General features: G+C 48.1%; 1 protein-coding gene across 3 annotated transcripts in view; it reads left to right on the forward strand.

Moving 5' to 3' along the window:
- PLEKHH1 (pleckstrin homology, MyTH4 and FERM domain containing H1) overlaps positions 1 to 10,194 on the forward strand; it is a 93,915-nt gene extending 83,721 nt beyond the window's left edge. For 2 of the 3 annotated variants that reach the window (XM_034769353.1, XM_034769355.1), the window contains exons 26-29: positions 1,318 to 1,447; positions 7,963 to 8,049; positions 8,634 to 8,780; positions 9,123 to 10,194. In XM_034769353.1, coding sequence (XP_034625244.1) covers positions 1,318 to 1,447; positions 7,963 to 8,049; positions 8,634 to 8,780; positions 9,123 to 9,317 — 559 coding nt within the window. In that variant the 3' untranslated portion in view covers positions 9,318 to 10,194. The remainder of the gene's footprint in view (positions 1 to 1,317; positions 1,448 to 7,962; positions 8,050 to 8,633; positions 8,781 to 9,122) is intronic. The other variant, XM_034769354.1, reaches the window with a different exon arrangement.
- Positions 10,195 to 12,030: the final 1,836 nt, after the last annotated feature.

A 12,030-nucleotide genomic window follows, 5' to 3' on the forward strand; every position in this document is an offset into this window, starting at 1 on the left:
CTCTCCCTAGCTCATTCCAGTCTCTTTACCCAAACAGTCCTAGTTCTCCCCCTGCACTCCAACTACTTCTCAGATATCTCTCTCCTCCCCCTGCTCTGTTCTTCCCCCAAATACTGGTTCCTAGTCCCACATTCCTTATCCAGCCAGTCACAGTCCCCCAAACTCCTTTTTCAATCTGTGCCCCTTCCCCAGCCAACTGGCTCCAAGTCATCTGCTCCGTTTCCTTTACTGAGTCCCAATCTCCCCCTGGCTTCTAGTCTTAGTCTCCTTGCCCAACAAATTCCAGCTTCCCTTGCCTCCATCCAATCCCAGTCTCCTTGCTCAAATGCCCAGCCAGTCCTAGTCATCCTTCTTCTAGCCCCATGTCACAGTTTATCTCCTTCCCCCTCATCACACTCCTTGTCCCAATCAAATCCTTTCCTTCCCCTCTGGCATTGCTTTTGTCTCCTCTGTATTCAAATATGACAGCTTCCTCCTCCACACTGCCTGGGCATCAGCAGGGGAGTGATTGAGAGCACAGGAGAAACAGTTTCCCTGCTCTCATTTCCAGTTCTCAGCTCCATCCTGGCTCAGAGCACCCTGAAGCAGCAATTACAGGAAAAGTCTGGTCCTGACCTAGAGCATGCTCAGTGGCTCGGTGAGGATGGCACATGCACACTTTGGTCACAGGAGCTGTGAAGGTATGGAGCACACTCACTTGTTCTGTGAGGATGGCGCATGTGCAGCCTGGTTACACTTTGGAGTTGTGAGATACTCGAGCATGCTCACTGAGGATGGAATCTTTGGACCGTTTAGTGACTAAAATTGAAGAAGTCTTGGAGCATGTATTTATGACTTGACCAAATCTAGGTAGATTTCATGGAGATGTGAAAAGGCAGAGCCTTAACACAGAGGCCACTCCCCTGCCAAATTTCAAATCCCTGCTCCAAAGCATGGGGTTGCTGGAGCTTTCAAAAGAAAAGGTCACCAGATTTTTTTTAACCTGGATGAGATAATGTATTTTCCCCTTAGTCACCTCCTCCTAGATGACTGAACCGTTTGGCTAAAATTTTCAGCTTGAAGCAGATGCCCAGTATGGAAAACTTCAGCCCAAATGGTTTGAAGTCTGACAATCTTATAAACAACTGAATAAGATCTTATGATAGGGTGTCTTGGGCAACCTAAATAATAGGCGGTGCTACCAGCTCTGCCTACAGTAGTTTAAAAGACACTTCCAGCCCTTCAGGATGAAAAACACTGTATAAATGTAATGTTATTTTTACAGTAAGTTATTTGAAGACATGAGCAAATGTTATAATGTAACTTGGATTTCCACAGGCGGTTGGCTGACAGGCTGGCTACAAAGTGGATGGTGCTGCAGGGATGCTCTCCACTAGAATGCATTAGAATTTATTTGACAGTGGCCCGGAAATGGCCTCTCTTTGGAGCCAAGGTATTTGCTGCGAAGGTAATCACAGGCGGCTTCTTGCTGGAGTACTTTGTTTCTTTACCCCCAAGTTAAACTTGTTCAGCTTAGCTACTATTACAATCTTTGCTAAAAGAGCTCATACTTCATAGGGGAAACACACACCCCCACACACCTTTGGAAGTTATTTAGAGGTACAGTACTTTCCATACCATTCCATCTGGCTGACCAAGCTGTATTTAGTTTCTCATCTGTTTAGATGGAATAGAGAAGACAAATATGTTGTAGAGACACTAGGGGTTGCTAGAGTGCCACAAATTACACACTAAAGCTCTTGGGAGTCAGAATTTGTCTACCAAACACGTAGTTTGTGGCAGGCTGGAGTGTAAAACTCCCCTCCACTAGCCTGCCAGGCACTAATTGTCTACATGAACCCTGCTGCGACACCATAAAAGTTCCCTAGTGGGCAGCAGTAAGGTCTACACTAGAGGTGGGCAAACTATGGCCTGTGGGCCACATCCGGCCCATGGGACCGTCCTGCCTGGCCCGTGAGCTCCCAGCTGTGGAGGCTGTCCTCCCTTCCCCCACAGCCACGCCGCCGGGTGGGCAGCGCTCTGGGCGGTGGGGTTGCGCGCTCCTGCTGATGGCGGGTGGCACGGCTGCCAGACACGCTGCTCTGAGCGGCATGGTAAGGGGGCTGGGTCCAGGGGGTTGGATAAGGGGTGGAGGTCCCGGGGGCAGACAAGGGACAGGGAGCAGGGGGCGATTGGATGAGGCGGAGGTTCTGGGGGGCAGTTAGGGGACGGGGGACAATTGGATAAGCGAAGGAGTCCCAGGGAGGCCTGTCGGGGGCGGGGAACAGGGGGGGTTAGATAGGTATGGGGTCCCGGGAGGCCTGACAAGGGGTGGGGGTGTGGATAGGGGTCAGAGCAGTCAGGGGACTGGGAGCAGGGGGAGGTTGGCTAGGGTGTGGAGTCCTGGGGGCGGGGGGTCCCAGGAGGGGGTGGTTAGGGGACAAGGAGCAAGGGAGGTTGGATGGGTCGGGGGTTCTGAGTGGGGCAGTCGGGGGTGGGAAGTGGGAGGAGTTGGATAGGGGGCAGAGGCTAGGCTGTTTGGGGAGGCACAGCCTTTCCTACTTGGCCCTCCACACAGTTTTGCAACCCCAATGTGGCCCTCGGGCCAAAAACTTTGCCCACCCCTGTTCTACACGGACGGACACTTAGTACGCAGAGGCTAATGCAGGGCAGATTTACATGCCAGCTTGCTGCAAACTGTGTGTTTGTGTAGACAAACCCTTATGGATCAATACTGTGCCCTTGATGACAAGAGCAAACACAGTTTAAAAAATAATATTCCTTAAGTACCTACTAGTGGGGAAAAAACCTCTATAAATCATACCCTGTAGCTAGTGACTGGTTCTCTCCATTTACACATGTTTCAATTCTGTAGGTAGCACTGTGCAACAATCCCTATTCTTATGTGAGAAAGGTAAACAGTATTAGGGTTACCATATTTCCTCATTAAAAAAAAAGGACACTCCACGGGGCCCCGGCTGCGCCCCGCATTCCCCCTACTCCCTCCCAGCCGTGAAACAGCTGCCCGAGCGCTACCGGCTTCATAGTTTGCCGGGCAGCCCCCAGACCTCCTGACCCTGCCCCCGGCCGGGCGCTTCCCCAGCGCAGCAGGAGCCCAGGAGGGGAAGTGCCTGGCCAGGGGCGCAGGGTCTGGAGGTCTGGGGGCTGCCCGGCAAACCGTGAAGCCGGTAGTGCTCGGGCAGCTCGGCTCTTCAGCTACACAGAGCTGAGGTGTCTGGGGGGAGCAGCAGCAGCCGCCGCAGGGGAATCCGCCTGCAGCTCGCAGCCTGCGGGAGCCGCAAGGTAAGCAGGGGACTGGGGCAGGGATGCCGGCAAAGCTATTTTCCCGGACATGTTCGGCTTTTTGGCAATTCCCCCTGGACAGGGATTTGAGGACCAAAAAGCTGGACACGTCTGGGAAAAACCGGATGTATGGTAACCCTACCTAACTGCCCCCCAGGACTCCACCCCCTACCTAAGCCTCCCTGCTTCTTGTCCCCTGACTGCCCCCTCCTGAGACCCTCCTCTCATCCTAACTGGCCCCTAGAACCCTATCCCCCTACCTGTCCCCTGACTGCCCCAACCCTTATCCACACCCCTACCTCCAGACAGACACCAGGGACTCCCACACCCCATCCAACGACTCCCCACCCCCTGACAGCCCCCCGCCCCCCCAGAATTCCCAACCCATCTAAACCCTTCTGCTCCCTGTTCCCTGACTGCTACCTCCTGGGACCCCTGCTCCTAACTTCCCTCCAGAACCTACCTAACTGCCACCCTAGGATCCTACCCCCTACCTGTACCCTGACTGCCCAAAATCTTACACCGCCAACCCCCAGACAGCCCCACCCCGAACTCCCGACCATCCAACCCTCCCCCTGCTCCCTGTCTCTTGACTGCCCCCTCCAGAACCTCCCTGCCCCTTCTCCGACCTCCTGGCCCCCTTACCGTGCTGCTCAGAACAGCATGTCGGGCTCCACGCGCAGCCTGACACGCTGCCACGCTCCCCCATGGAGTGCATAGCTCGGTTCCTGTCCTCGCAGAGTGCTGCGGAGCGGTGTGCTGGGCAGGGGGAGGAGCTCCAGACTGCTGGAGGCCCGTTGCGGCCGGCCGGCTGCGAATGCATGGAGGGTGAGGGAGAGGGAGAGAAGAAGGGAGTGATCTCAGCTGCAGGGGAGAGGAGGGGGAAGCAGAGGAGGGGCTCTCTCTGGCCGCCAGAGCCCCAAGCAAGTGGCACCATCCAGCCGGCTGCCCTGTCAGCTGCGCGCACTCTGCATGGGGGGGGAGGTCCGGACATTTACAAATTCCCCCCAGACCCTATTTTTAACTGAGAAAAGCCGGACATGTTCGGGGGAATCCGGACAAATGGTAACCCTAAACAGTACTATCCCTATTGTATAAAGAGAGAAATTGAAGCACAGATTGGCTAAGTTCACTTTCCAAGAAGAACATCAGTGGCACAGCCAGGGGTCCTGGCTTCCAGTAGTTTGTTCTACCCTTTCAACCATCCTAAACTTAGAGACTTACCTAATGTGGGAGGGTGTAGTAGACTATGTTTACACTGCAGTTGTGAGGTGGGAGTGCTACATGTGTAGACATACCTGAGCTAGTTCTGATCAAGCTAGCTGGCTAAAAATAGCAGTGAAGCTGCAGCAGCACAGCTGGCAGCATGGGCTAGGCACCCAGATTGGTACCCAGGGTCCAAGGCAGGCTTATACTAGAATGGTTAGCTAGTGCTCCCACAGCTTCACTGCTATTTTCAGCGAGCTAGCTTGGCTATGTCTACATGTGCAGCAATCAGACCTCCTGCCTGCAGGGTAGACATACCCTAAGGCCAGGTCTACACAGGAAAGTTATATTGGCATAGCTGTGTCAGGAGTGTGCAAAAAACCACAGCCCTGACTGAAACAGCTATGCCAACATAAAACCCTGTGAATACACAGCTAGGTCAGTGGTAGAGGGCTTCTGTCAATACAGCTAAATTTGTTAAGGGAAAAAACAACGAGGAGTCGTTGTGGCACCTTAGAGACTAACAAATTTATTTGGACATAAGCTTTCGTGGGCTAGAACCCATTTCATCAGATGCATGGAATGGAAAATACAGGAGCAGATATAAATACATGAAAAGATGTGAGTTGCCTTACCAAGTGCGAGGTCAGTCTAACGAGACAAATCAATTAACAGCAGGATACCAAGGGAGGAAAAATAAGGGAGGTGATGTTCCTAAACCGACAGAAAAACCCCATGCCGACCTACCATGCCAGTATAGTCTCCAGAGTGTAGACATGCCCTTAATTGCAGACAGTAGTTGTGATCCTTTTGTCTCTTGCTTTGTGATCAAAGTACTTGACTTTCTGAAATAAAATCTTAAAGTAAAAGTACTGCCCTTCTGTGCAGTTGAACTGTAAAAAGTGACAGAGTCCTGTGGCACCTTATAAACTAACAGACTTATTGGAGCATAAGCTTTCCTTGGTGAATACCCATGCCTCTGGAAATTTCCACTACATGCGTCTAACGAAGTGGGTATTCACCCACGAAAGCTTATGCTCCAATATGTCTGTTAGTCTATAAGGTGCCACAGGACTCTTTGTCGCTTTTTACAGATCCAGACTAACAGGGCTACCCCTCTGATGTTGAACTAGATGTTTACTTCAAGTTCAGAGAGCATGCAGGCTTCCTTAAACTCAGTGGCTGTCACCAGTAAAAGCAGGAAAGGTCACAAGCATTTGGAGTCAGGGGGGTTGAAAAGCAGAAGATACAATAATTCCATCCAGAGTGTAAAAAACAATCTATTTGACACCTTTCTGAGAGTTACAATGCCAGAACTATGAATTAGCCATAACAATAACATGGCACAGAGTCCCATGAGAAGCAATGGCATTAGCCATAACAATAATGCACAACACAGTGTCTCCTGTGTTTACCAAACAATCTGAATTGTCTTTGATAAAACAGACTTCATTCTGATGAGATAAAAACCTTCACACATGAGCATGATTCACGTCAAATCATTAGCAGTTCTCAGAGTTGCTTAATTTAGAGCATGGCGTTTCCTTCTCAGGAAACTCTAGTCCCTGGATAGCCTTAGTCCATGTCAAGGCTCAGTAACACATCTTGGAGGGGGTCTCACACAAAATAAATTGCTAACACCATTGTCCCTTTAGCTGGAATTCTCTGCTGGAGATAGATTTGCCACCTCCCCCAGTATTTCTGGCATGTTATAAATACTGTATATGGGAAATTACTGTGGAGGCACTGGATGGCACCACCACTCCTCTGCCTCTTCCAGGGGTAGTAGGTTTGTAGAAATTTTGGTGGTGCCCAGAACCTGCCCCCCCGAAACTGCAACCCCACCTGCCTAAGGCTCTGGGAGGGAGTTTGGGTGCTGGGTGCAGGGTCCGGGCTGGGGCAGGGGGTGGGGGTGCAGGCTCTGGGATGGAGTTTGGGGATAGGAGGGGGTGCAGGGGTGAGGGCTGGGGATGAGGGGTTTGGAGCATTGGAGAGGCTCAGAACTAGGGCAGAAGGGAAGGGGAAGGCCAGCCTGCCCTGGCCATAGTGGAGGGGGGCACTAGGACCTTGCGGTAACAGGTGATGCCAGAAGCCGGGGGAGCGGAGTCAGCATGAGCTGCAGGCTCCCTGGCAGTGAAAGGGCAGCAAGTGAGCCCGGGGGACACTTGGGGGAGACGTGTGGGTGTGGCAGGCAGGGCTGGGGGAGAGACCCAGCCCCAAATACTGGGGAGCAGCGAGCAGGGAGCTTAGCTGCCATATAAAATAACTCAGGGGGGGGGGGGGGGCTTGGCAGGCCGCAGGGAAGAGCTCCGCGGGCCGCATGCAGGCCGCGTGTTTGAGACCCCTGCTCTAGCCTATTACCAGTCCCGTGAGCCATCCAGTGCCTCCACAGTAATTTCCCATATACAGTATTTATAACATGCCAGAAATACTGGGGGAGGTGGCAAATCTATCTCCAGCAGAGAATTCCAGCTAAAGGGACAATGGTGTTAGCAATTTATTTTGTGTGAGACCCCCTCCAAGATGTGTTACTGAGCCTTGACATGGACTAAGGCTATCCAGGGACTAGAGTTTCCTGAGTGCTTTAACAGAAGTAAATCTAACTAAGTGCGTGTTTTGTCCTTTGAGTGAGGTGCATTACTGTTGGTGGCGCTTAGCACTTTCCAGGAGGGAGGGGAGAGGAGCAGGGAGCCACGCACTCAGGGGAGGAGGTGGAGAAGTGGGGGTGGGGCCGAGGGGGTGTGTGTCAGTGATGCGGCCCTCGGGCCAATGCAGTAGTCCTCATATGGCCCTTGTGGTCATTCGAGTTTGAGACCCCTGGGCTAGAGAGTTTTTCTCATCTAAATCACTGGCTCAGATATAGCCTTGTTTGACAGTGATCATTGCTTCCTGATGGCCTATGTAAAATGCATTGGTAATCTGAGTCTAGTTCTTAGGGTACCCCCACAACTGGCACTAATTGGACTCTTGGCAATGTTGGCCTAGTACACTGAGCTGCAGTACCCTGTTACTTGAGGACAGGATTGAAGCACGCTGGCAGAAGGATAATGTAGGGACACCTGCAGTGTTCCTGTTCTGTGGAAGAACAAAGGATGTCAGCGTCAGACCCCATTGTGATGGAAACAACATAAGAACCTGTATAGAATATGATTGTCAAACTGGCACCTTGGACCAGCATTACATTCAGTTTTCAGTATGCTGACTTACTTTAATTTTTAAAAGAAAACAGATATTAAAACCATGGAGGTGAACTATTCTCATAAACAGGATTATATCAATCACTGGGATCAGTTCTACAAGATATGCAATGATGAAGTAGCTATTGCAAGTTAAATAAATTCAGTCGGGCTAACTAATGTACAGGAATCTCAGTTCCCCGCCAGCTTGTCCTCAATACCCAAGAAATATGGTGGAAATATCTTATTTTTGTGAAGCTGTAGAAATGTCTATGTAAGTTATTTCTTATTTCCCTAGCCTGTCCTGCCTTCTCCCTTGGAAGATTGTCCAGTTTGGATAGCTGTGAATGAAGATGGCATTAGCATACTGGATTACAACACTATGGTATGGTGAAGCATGTTGATTGAGAAAAATAACTTCATGCCTGCAGAAGCACATTCCCACAATCTAGACTCATGGAGTAAAATCCTGGCCACACTAAAATCAATGGTAAACTTCTATTGACTTCAAATGGGACCAGGATTTGACACACAGAAGTTAGAGATAGAAAAGGTTTTCTGTATTTGAACCCTGCATAAAGATACAGGGTCATTACTGCTGAGTCAGAGTGGCAGATGCAATTTGTTAATTCCAACCAGGCTATTAGAACGGTTGGACTGTCTCTCTCAGAGCAGCTAGGCACTGGGCTTGCAGGGAAATCTTAGGAACAGCCTAACATGGGGATCAAGCTTAGCTGAGATGTTTCTTTGTTATCTGAATTACCAATAAAGCTAAACCCCAAACAGGGGCGTAAATTTGGACAATTAACAGTATGTCTACATTCTATTCAGCACAGCAGAGCTGCTTACAGCTGTTTTCATTTTTGGGAATCTGATGTTGCCTAGGCAAATAAGAGCACTCTTTGGGGAGACTTTTTTCCTTTTAAAAGAATCTAGTTGCCGATTGAACTTTCTCTCCATTGTCTGCAGCACTTAAAGCTATCTTATGCATACCCATCTGTGCTGACCTTTGGAGGCTGTCGGGATGACTTCATGATTGTAGTCAGTCAGGGGAAGGATAGGAGTTCTGGGAAAAACAGCACTGAAAAACTGCTTTTCACAATGGCAGCTCCGAAGGTGGGTATAAGACAAACAGCAAAATAGGTCCCTTCCACCTGGCAGCAGAAAAGCTGTGTATTAAAACCAGCTAGGCCTTTGGTGTATTTCCTGAGGAATTGTTCCTTTCCTTTCTGCACTAATCCTCCTGTGCTTTCAACCTGGCAAGCCCCTTATGGGCACGGGCCTCAAACTGATTGATCCATTCAACCCAGCCCTAAATGTATTCGCTCAGCCCTAAATAGAGCAACTCAGCTTTCAGACATTGCCATGCTCAGCAATTTCTCTGCACATGGGAACTGGAAACCAAAGTGCATTTTCCCTCTAACTGATCTACTGTTAATCATTTTCTTTCTCCCACAGATTGTTGAGGTGACTCTTCTAATTGCCAGCTATATTAACTACTGTGCACTGACTCCCCTCCTGTCTCCTGCACCTCCTTCTCTGAGCATCATCTCGCCTATGAGCACAACGCCAACTAAAAAGCTCTGGGAGGCTCAAAGCCAGTGTTTCTTTCCTTCCATGCCCCGTACTACCAAGGGGCCTACACTGCTCTGAGTGCTTGTTCTCAGTGCCTTTGGGCTTCAGTGTTGTTGTGGGCAAGCTGCCCAATTTTGAGTTGAGGACTGCTGTGATTTTGCTGTTTATGTATCCTGTTTTAATGCAAACTCCAGTTCTCTCTCCTTAGTGTGGTATGAAGTATGTTTAGAGGTAATATTCTTTCTTTTCTAAAGACTAGATTTTGGGGTCTGTCCACATTTCTTCTCTCTGCTACATGCTATCCTAAACACTGTGGCTAAGGTCATCTTCTCTTCTTGCTGCTCCAATCACGTCACTCCCTCTGAATCTCTTCACTTGCTTTTGCATTCCTTCCATCGTAGGGTTGGTGGGACATATTCCTGGAGTTTTCATCACACGATGTAATCTTTAATTAAAGATTAATCTTTAAATTCCTGGAGGCTCCAGGACAATCCTGGAGGGTTGGCAACCCTACTTCCATATCATGTTCATGCTGCTCTTACAAGCATGTCCCTTCCCATTCTGGGCTTTGTACCTTGTCTCAGGTCACCGTTCCGTATGCCTAGAAACTGTCTTCCACTTCTTGCACTCCTCGTGAGCTCTCTTGTATCCTTAACACATCCCTTTTCAGCAGCTTTTCACCATTCGTCTCCTGACAGATGCTGTCTGTCCACTTCACTTTTGAATCATTAACTTACCTGTCCTTCAGCTGAATTAGACTGTAAGCAACTTGGGCAAGGGACTTTGACTTTTGTGTGTTTCAAGCATAATACACAGTGATGAGAACTGTGGTATGAGCCTTGTGCAAAGATACTTCATACTGAATACGGCCAGTATGCCAAATTTTATATTCCTGGATCAGAAAATGCATGCACCAAAACAGGGTGATTACCAGAGTGTAAAGAGAAATATAATGGAGCTTATGTACAATATTAACCCTATGCTCTGGTGAATGTCCTCCATGTTCCAAAGACTTTCCGATGGTGTTCAAATTCACTATTGTCAACCCCAAAACAACAGGTAAAATGGCCAGTCTTTCTGTATGACCTACAATATTTTGTACTGTGCTGCTGAATATGCATGCAAACCAAGACTACAAGTGAACTTAACCCCACAGCTGTGCTGACACCTCAATATGATCGGTGCTCAGATTCAAAAGCTGATGCAGCCAAGAGCCTGTATTGACCTGTGGTCTAAGAAAGACATGGAAAGGGAAAAAATAAAGTTGACTAGATGGAAGAGAAGCTAAGCTGACAAGCAAATAAATGTCATAGTCTATCTTTGAAAAGAGCATATTATAGAGAAAAGGGAGAGTTTAATACTACTTTAAAACAAAGGACAAGGCAATTTTGTTTTAGTAAAATTAGGGCAGAAATGTGGCAACATCTCGGCATTTTGAGAACTTAGTAAACAGTGAATAGGGCTGGAACAGATGTCTGACGATGTCCTTACTCCTGCAGGACTGAGGTACCATGGAATGCCATGCTGGTCTATATAATGGACAAAAAGCTAGGTCTCCACCACAGGGCTGTATTTATCTTGCACAGTCCCCTGCCAGACATATGCTTTCAAAGAATCTTGGTGTTCACCACTATATTGTATGTATTTCAGGATGTGTTCACTACTGTATAACATTACTGCACGTGATCTCTGTGAATTGGGATGGCAAGGCAAATGAGTTTTGTATTTATAATGTCGTCCAGCAACTGGTGTAGTTTTTAGAGCTAGACCACACTAATTTCATAGGTGCAGTTACTTCCAAACCCCAGCTTCCACCATACCGTTAGGGTAAGGGGAAGTGGCTAGCAATTATATTCCCAAATACTGTCCTTCAGGCCTTCCTAAATAGTGCTGTTTCACCAGTCCCAAAGTCGGAAGGGTCAAAATGTGAATTTTTTTGTAGAGGTTTCACATAGATTTTTTTTAAATTGTTCTTCAAAGACACAAATTTACCTAGCTAGGTTTTATACTGTGCTCATCAATCTTCTAGCTTTCTAAAAAACTTAAAAAAATAAAATAAAATTGTCATCTCCCCAGCAGCCACGAACAACCCTATAACAAACTATGTGCACTGCCTAGCTGACATGGGCACCCCACCAAAAGAATCCAGCCCCCGTAGCAGTTCTACAATAACAAACCTGTTCTTCCAGCCCAGCATTCACAATGAGCAAACTGTTTTGTTATTGTCAATGTGCTTAACCTTGTGCCCATCGGCAACCCGGCGTATACAACCCAGTACACTACAAGCAACCTTACAACAACAAGCCAGTGTATACAAGGAGGACATTACAGAAAGGAAACAGGTTTCAATTTCAAGCTTCCAATGACTAGTTAGGCACAAATAGTGAAGAGCATGGAACTGGGAAAATTATCTTGTATGATTATAAGCAATTCCTTGACAGAATCCTTTTAGGGCTCTAAAATATAGAAAGCCTGGTGTGCTGGTGAAAGTTAATGTGCCAGAAACAGCAAGCTGGAGCTGATAAATCCTGGAGACCTGATTTGCACATACTGTCATTTACCCACTTCTCACGTGTTCGGGGACTTCCCCATCACACTGTTGAGATGAGCTGAGGGTTTTCTGAGTCAAAGAATAATTTTGACAAAGTTTTGATTTTTAGTCTTTTAAAAGTTGCAGATATAGTCAAAAAAGTGACTACATATCTTGACATTGTGGTCTCCGGTATTTATTCTCTCTCTGTAATCCCAGTACAAATGTGCCAATTTGAGTCAAATAGGGTTGTTGTTTTTT

This window comes from Trachemys scripta, chromosome 4, assembly GCF_013100865.1.
Source record: "Trachemys scripta elegans isolate TJP31775 chromosome 4, CAS_Tse_1.0, whole genome shotgun sequence".
Classification (NCBI taxonomy): domain Eukaryota; kingdom Metazoa; phylum Chordata; order Testudines; family Emydidae; genus Trachemys; species Trachemys scripta.